Source organism: Limulus polyphemus, unplaced genomic scaffold, assembly GCF_000517525.1.
Source record: "Limulus polyphemus unplaced genomic scaffold, Limulus_polyphemus-2.1.2 Scaffold78, whole genome shotgun sequence".
Lineage (NCBI taxonomy): Eukaryota > Metazoa > Arthropoda > Merostomata > Xiphosura > Limulidae > Limulus > Limulus polyphemus.
The window spans coordinates 118,167-126,945 of NW_013665688.1; the positions used below are offsets into that span (position 1 = coordinate 118,167).

General features: G+C 33.4%; 1 protein-coding gene across 1 annotated transcript in view; it reads left to right on the forward strand.

Annotated features, from left to right (window-relative positions):
• LOC106467286 (rho guanine nucleotide exchange factor 11-like) overlaps positions 1–8,779 on the forward strand; it is a 164,225-nt gene that overhangs the window by 114,760 nt on the left and 40,686 nt on the right. The window contains exon 11 of the mRNA XM_013927625.2: positions 5,101–5,178. Within this exon, the coding sequence (XP_013783079.1) occupies positions 5,101–5,178 (78 nt within the window). The remainder of the gene's footprint in view (positions 1–5,100; positions 5,179–8,779) is intronic.

Here is an 8,779-nt window from a genome sequence, read left to right on the forward strand (position 1 = left end):
TCCTGGACAGAAGTGATGTATATTCATGATCAATGAAAGGTTATCTTAGGACATGAAAAGTTGCTTCCATTATATATAATTGTAAAAAACGCAAAAACGTCCATAAAAAATGTGAAACCGCAAATTTACAAGTATCTCCGTATGGATCCAACAAATCGTCATGCCAAATTTGGTGAAGATCAATCAAAAAGGGGTGAAGTATTTGTAAGAAACGCTCATAAAAACCGCAAAATTCAAAACTGAAAATTTGTATGTGCCTCTGCATGTACCTAATGAACCCCCCATAGTTATTTTAGCGAAGATCCATCCACACCCTGCGAGGTAGTTACATGGACATACAACAGACAGTATTATTATATTTATATAGATGCGCGTTTTGAACGCCGATGGTAGGTGAAGTATTAGAAAACAATAAGCCTAGTATTCGTGATAAAAAAAAATCTTGTTAGATTGCATATGCTTCTTTGTTATTATTTATTATTTCACATTCCTCTTAACAAGCAATCTCTGACCCAACGGCAGAAAGTATGACTATTTTGGTAAGTGGTAAGGTACCTCATTAGGAAGCCTGAGAGGGAGGCTCGGGGTTGTGTAGGGTATTATCAAGAGATCATTTTGCCATGCTGTTTTGTCTGATCCGTGTAGTTGTTAAGGTGTTTCTATTCTACCAGAGTGGAATACCCATGGCATGGTCGTGCTATTTCGCCATTATTTTATTACTCATCTTAATCTTATCCTTGTACTTCACTCTATAAAATCTTCGCTCCGTTCCTTACCCGATCTTGAATCGTTCTTCTCCTTCTGGTCTTAACCCCATTTGAGGGCAAATCGTCTGATACGTCTGTAAGTTTATTGCACTGTATACAGACGTACTTCTCTTTTGAGTGCATGACAGCATTTTTTTCTGCCTAAACTTCCCTGACCTCTCTTTCGGCTAATTTTCTGAGCACTTGGTGTGCCATCGTGATCGCATCCGCACCTGCTACACTTGTAACTCCTCGGACATTGTGCCACTATACATTCTTAAGTTGCTTTGAATCTGACCTCAACAAGAAAAAACACTTGGAAATTCTGGTTCGTTGCCTTAGCAGTTCCCCATCGGTTTCACAAAAAGTTTGATAATGGTAAGTATTCCATAGATAATGTACTACAACAATACCATGACCATTGTCTTACTTTGGGTAAAAATCACCCACCATTACTGACAGAAAATAATCATAACTTTTTTTTGGTGTTACTCAATTATTGATCGGCGTACACTTTTGGATACCTTTTGTACTAATGCATATTCCTGTAGACGTTAATAAAAAAATGACTAAATGACGGATAAAGTTTCTACAAAGTGCCCATCCATTTGTGCTGCCATTGAGTCAGTGATTGCTTTTGAATTTGTTCATTATGTATTTCAGGTGATAGGTGTTTAAAAGTAGCATTTCAAAGCTATCATTCGTCTGCCATAAGTCACTACTCATAAAGCCTGTTGTTCAGTACCGGGATTCGTCTGCTGGGCTGAACGATGAAAGACAAATAGTTTCCTATGAATTTACTTACTGGTTATAAAGATTTTTTTTACAAGTTACAACTTTTACAGTAGGTTTTTTTGTTGTTGTTGTTTTAAACAGGTACGACGTTTTGATGCTGATGCAATCATTCTCAAGTACATATATTTAACAGTAGAGATGGTTTTTGTATTTAAATCAGCATTCAAGCTGGCTTTCCAATAGTTGATGTAACAACTGGCTTATATAAATAGTATTCCGATCACTCCTGTATTTGTTGTGTCTCTACCAGCCTGATGAGCTGTGGATTGAGCGAAACGCATCAGCAGCAGTAGATATGACGAACATAGTCATAGTATGGTTGAAATATTATTATTATTCACTTTTCTAATTCACAAAGTCCATTAGGGACTAGGCCTGGCATGGTTAGGGCGCTCGACTCCCAGTCTGAGGTGTGCGGATTTGAATCCCCGTCAGCCGTGGGTGCGTTATAATGTGACGGTCAATCTCATCATTCGTTGATCTGATGACTAGCTGCCTTCTCTCTAGTCTTTCACTGCTAAATTAGGGACGGCTATCTTTGCGCGAAATTCAACAAACAAACAAACTCTAAGGGACTATATAAAGAATGTTGTGTTAAAATATAATAGATTTTATACCTGTTAGGTATTATCGAATGTTAGTTTAAATTCAAAAATCTTTTGAGAATGATCGCACTAAAGATGAGAACGTCGTACCTGTTTAAATGATATTTTTCTTTACTGTAAAAGCTGTAACTTGTAAAAGGAAAAGATGAAAGACAAACTTTTTAATGTTAATATTAGAGTGTTTTTTTCATCAAATTTAACATTGAAAATACAAACTTTGACTTAGGGATGTAATATTTTTTTTATTCGTCGTATCGTCAACTGTGGATTACAATTATGCCTATTCAAGGCTCAAAGTTTATTTCAATTGTTATTCACATTGTTGTAATGGTTTCTGTTGTTAAGCCAGTTCTTTTGGATTACTCGATAAAAAAATAAGAATAATACGACGTCCAGTCCACTTAATAATAAGCAAAGCGTTTTCTTTCTTGCACTTAGTTTTACAATTCCAGGTTTTACGTAACGTTTACCCAGCAATAGGCCAAACATAATATTTACACATACCAATTAATACGTACGTACTTTTTGTATGTCTCTTACTGTCGCAAACATAACGCGGAATTTGAATTTTGTAATTTTTTTTTTTTTATCGCGTGACTTTACACTTCCAACCGAACAATAATACGAACAACTAGAAGCTTCTAGGTTAATATATAATTTACAACACTTCTCCCTGGATTATGGAATAAGAGGTCTGGATTGAACCCGACCCTCCTAGGTCGCGCATAACGACCAAAACACCGACACAAACAGATCAATCTTCGAACCTGGATTGTGTATCTTCTTGAACGATCCCATTGCACTAAGATAATAATGGACACTAAGTTTAAACTTCCATAATTAGCAATAATGTAATTTTTGATTGGTAACAACATTGATACTCATAAATCTGAACATTACAGTAATTAAATCAGTGCTGAAATATAAATAAAATCACAAATTTGATTAATAAAATTAAATATTGTTTAGTCTCTCGGTAACTATCCTTAAATTCTCCAAGTAGTAAATCCTTTTTGGTAGTTTTCTTTTCTATGGTTTATAGTATGAAGATGAGATGACCTCTTGTCATTTATCATTGCTTATTACCATGTCACCAGGTGAATTTTCTTCAAGTAGATGGTCAAGGAAATCTGTGGGTGGTTCCAGTTCCAGATGATACGTTGAAGGTTATCTCTACAACAACCTTCAGTTCTCTATCAGATTGTTTTACCTCTGGCGATATCTTATTTTACTTTACTTCCCAAGACAATCATGGTGTAACCATTGATTTGGAGTGCCAGTCTTTCGGTATTCTGCATTGTTGCACTTTAAGCTGATTTTCTTCATTATTTTGTGTTTCTGTCCTTTTTGTTACTGGAAATTCAACCTTTGATGCTTTGGTTATCGAATATTGCCTATAGATTTTGTGATTATCGACTGTGAAACTGTTTCAAGTGATTCTAACCTCTCATCTGTATTTCTGCATAGAATCAGTTCCCGATATTCACTCTTCTTCAATGTCAGTTATCAACACATCGTGTTGTGTAAACCAGCTACCTGTAGTGATGTGATTCCACTTTCTTTTTGCCAGAACTTTATGACACTTATTGTTCGCATACTGTACAAGCAGTTCCTCAGCTTTCATTACCGGGTTAGGCCAAATAATGGTAGCCATAAAACCAGTGTTAATCAACATGTTACAATGAATCCATTGACTCCTGGACTGGTTCCTTTAATAAATAATAGTGTCCTCATCCTTAGATATTGTGTTCTTTATTTATTATCAGTGGCTGTTTCATCAGTATGAAATGTTTTCAAACTATGCCTGAAACCCCTCTTGTTTAATGATTTCTGTTGTTGGGCATGTTCTTTTAGACTATTCGGTAGAAATAACACAATATTAATTATAGCAAAAGAGCATTTGACTTCTTGATCTTCAAGTTTTACAAGTCCAAGGGTTTATGTAACTAATTAAACGTTTGTTCACTAAGTGATAGATCTAAATTAACAATTCCACTTGCTTAGTAATTTTTTGGTACATACAGTAGTTATTATTCCCATTAATGCACCACAAACACAACTTAAAATTTACAAAACTAAATTAAATAACTGTCTCTCAGTAATTCACTGACTAACTAAATAATCAGTAACCATCTAATCTTGGCTAATTTCTGAACCTTTAGGGGAAATTCAAAACGTTAGGCCACGCGCTCATCACGTGACGTTAAAATTCCGAACAACAATACGAATCTCGAGAAACGTGTACAATAAAAATACAACATACAGTAATTGTTATCTTTACAAATATCCTTGAAATTCTTAATAAATAAATTAAAGTGAACTAAAATAAATTACAGTCTAACGTGATTTTTGTCAATAATATCAGTTATATTAATGTGTTTTCAGGCACATTATGCTGTTATAATAAGAGTTTTAAAAAACGACGTTTTTTGGTACAATGAAAGGTAGAATCGTTATTATAGGTTACAGCCGACTAATCGGAAACATTAACCCTGATGATGGTAACTGTGTTACCAAAACTAGTCGGCTGTAACCTGTAATAAGTATTTTACATTTCATTGTTCCAAAAAACGTCAATGTATTCTCAAGAAACAAAAATAAAATATATTAACTGCACCTATGTCTTAGCAAAAAATATCTTTGTTACAATTCTTCTCTTTTCTTAGCTGTTCGATACAAACATTCGCACAAAACGTAGAGAAAAGCCACTAATAAATGAATACTATTTTAAATCGTGTGTGCAGTGAATCCGTATTCTTATTTTTCTTTGGTACTACCACTTTTCTGTGACTTGTGATTTTTTATGTATAAATAATGTGAGGTAAGCAAGTATTTTGGACTCGTGTTCATTGTAAGTAATGGCTGTGCATAAAAATGTGTAATTTTATATTATATGTTTTTCTGCAACTGGTAAAGTATACGATTTATGACATGCTATGATAATTTTCATGCAGCGATGTAGACGTAGATGATAAACCAGTGTCAAATCTCAACCACTCAGGAAGCTCCTCCAATTCAAGTCTTTCAGCAAGGTTGGTATGAATTTCGTTAGATATGTAAATAATTAAATGGAAAGAGACAAAAATAAGAAACACTTGTACTACCGAATTTCATTGAGAACTGTCTTTGTGATCATTGGAAACTATATAAATGTTTTATATTTTCAGATGCTTATATACAATTTCAAAGGATGAAACATTTTTCAGAAATACTTCCCGCATTTCATCAGAGCGAGGCTTATGACGGTCCGTGTAGCATTTAAAATACTAGGTTTACGATCTACATTATCTTTCATATATATATATTAAACTGAAAATTTTGGACAACTGTCTGTGTGTGTAACGTAAAAAAAATAATCATTAGAGAAAAAAATCGTTAACCTTATGTTAATATGATGATGCGATGCCCAACTTACTCGTATTGCCAAAAAAATCCAGTTGATGTTATGGAAATAGAGATTGTTGTTTGGATTGGAAATGCATTTCAGTTATTCCTAATTACACCAGTCGAATTTCTTGTATATAATTTGTAAAACTTGCTCGCTGAGGTTAGTAAGAACACTTTATTTTGTTTAAACACTACGTGTGTTAATAAAGCGTAACGCCATAGTATATCAGTGAATTTTTTAATATGTTTTGACCACACTCAACTTTATTTTAAAGTTGTCACTCATAATATAAAATGTATTGATTTCGTCTGCATTATGTTGTATTAAAAAGTCTGATAAGCCAATAGTTGAACATGTACAGTATTATTTACTTTAACATTATAATGATTTAAAATTTTACACAGCTATTCAGCTCCTTACATGATTAATTTAACCCGTCGGCTTATGGTTGATTTTAATGATATTGGATATATTGAGATTTACAATGAAAATTGCAACATATTTTATATTGAAATTGTATTTATTTATTTGTTGTTTTAACTCCACTTCGCTCTCAATAAGTAAGTGATAATTTCCTTAAATTTCCTTTTCGCTTCACTGTTTGAAAACTGATAACCTTCTTGCGTGTCTTTAAATGTGAAAAAGCTAGATAAACTTGTTGCCTTAAGTAATAGATAAAAACGATATTACGAAGACTATTTACAAAACACCATGCATCAATTTGAGAGTAAATGTATTAGCTATTCCAAAATTCAAACTTGAAATCCAAAATAACAGTTTAAATTTTTGTACTGTATTTCCAACCGGTTTCCAGACACAAGTTTGATGAGAAAATGACCCATCCCCCACCCCAGCGGGTCAGCGAACTCACAACACTAAAAATCTGGGGCTCGATTTCCCACAATGTCTATGTGTGGCTTTGCGCGAAAACGAACAAATGAGAAAACCATATTGAACGTCTTTAGTGGTTTCCCTCTTCATCTTATGGTGAGAAGAAATAAGTTAGAAAGAGTAATCAGCCATTGGCATCATTTCACTCACTACTTAATCTTTTCAAGGAGTTATCAACACAGTAACGTCGACGAGTGTTGCTATTGAAAGGCAATATTGCCCAAAGTGACAAAAATCTAGTGAAGAGTGCCAACTTTGAAGGTATATCAAAAACTCTCATAAACTGAACTAATCACCTATTCATTGTTCATGCGAATTTTATATCTAGTTAATTGTATTAATCCTTTAAATAAGTTGGGCTGTCGGTAGATGGCGATATAGTTCATTTTGAAATGTCTGTTGTCTGTTTTTGTAACCTATATTATGACATGAGTGAAAATAATGTGTTGCATGCTTAAAAATCTAATAGAATTTTAGGATTATGCAGTGTTGTCCCAGCTTTGTTTTCGATGATTAACTTAAAACATTTATAGAAATATTTAAAGGATTATACCGTATTGTAAAATTAATTTTAGTATCTTTTTTTTTTTAACGACTATATTTTAGAAATACCTTAGAGCATTTTGTACAATAATACTTTTTTATTTCAGTGAGTTTTTGGCTCTTTTGTTGAGCTCTTTGAAAAAAGTCCAATTTGTAAATTTAGTTAACGTTGCTCGTCTAAAAGCATATCTAAATGTGGATTATAGTACAGCTTAGTAAGAAATTTAGGAGTCATATTTGTTATCCTTTATGCATTTTGGGAAAGAAGAATTTCTCATGTTGTTTTAGCTTTACCATACACGTGCGCACTGTAGGAATTCTGGGTAGGCATACGTGATCAGGCATGTATTATATTTGTATAAGATTAGAGCAGTGGAATTTTATTAAGAAGGGGCGACAATGTATTTTATTATGGATTCCCTGGTATGATATCCTCTGTATGGCATCGTTTTTTACGACAACCTATTAACAAAAATTTTGACGTATCAATGAACATAACGATTCTGTTCTCCAGTAAGCCGAGAAAGCGATGGATCGATCAGTAACAAAAACTCCATCATTCAATGTGAATCGGTACCTGCGCTCGTTCCTTTAATATCATTGGCGTTGATTCCACTGTTTGTTCAGTTGAAAACGTGAGGTTTGTTCAAATCGAAGTAGTGGAAATAGTTTTACATGTCACTGTGAACGACACCCCTATCTAGATGAACCTAAGACACGTGACTGTGAATTTAATAGTACTAAGGGTACAAAAATTTAAACCCGTTTTAAAGCAAGTTTTTCGCAATATTTCTTGTTTTCAAGAGACAGGCAAAACCTGTACTTCATGAGATAGTCGTCAGAATTAAGCATGCAGTGAAAACGTTTTGATTAAAATTAACCAAAAGGAAAATAAAACAAATTATTAATAACTCATGTCACGTTCGTTTAAAGAAAAAATACTCTTCAGCTTCTATTACTTGCTTTGTGGACTGGTAGAGCACTTGAGCATATATTTATCCTTGTGAAGTCTACATATAAATGCTGTGAGGTAAGAGCTTAGTACTAATAAGTTGCCAGTTTAAAGTATATTGTGCAAAAAAAAATCGTATTTGTTACTCTTGTTTGCATATCTTCCAGATGTTTAAACTTAAAGTTAACTGTTAGTTGTGTAGTTCAAAATAATGGTGAATATGAATGTTAACTGTATTACTTTACCCAATCCTAAATGTGGTGGCATTTTAGGTACAGTAAGTATGTACAATAACTACTAAAATAGATAAAACAGTTCCCCTAGCTCCAAAATATATATGTATTTGTCAATATCTCACAGCTTTCTGAGGAGTAGTTCATAACCTGCATGTACACTTCTAAAGTTGGGAGCAAGTTAGAACACAGTCATTACCTAATAGAACTCAGGTCTTATCTTACTAGTAATAAAATTTATCATTTTTTGTATTTACAGTGTTTAAACAGTACATAACATAATGTTTTGAGACAACATGGGACCTCTTGGTCCATCTTGGCTGTTCCATCCTCTAAACTAATTTAAAATAATAATAAAAAAATCGTAAAGACAGCTCTTATCATTCATATACTTATCAAGCTTTTTCTTAAACTCACATAAATTTACTGCCTCTATAAACATCTGAAGGCAACCCATTTCAAAGGCCAACCACCCTGTTAGAAAAATGAAACGTCTTAACTGAAGATGACTCCTACCTTGCCAAAATTTATATTTGTGTGCCCTAGTCATATTATTCTCATTGTTAAGTATGAAAAATGATGATGCATCAATACTATCAATTCCCTTTACAATCTTAAACACCTCA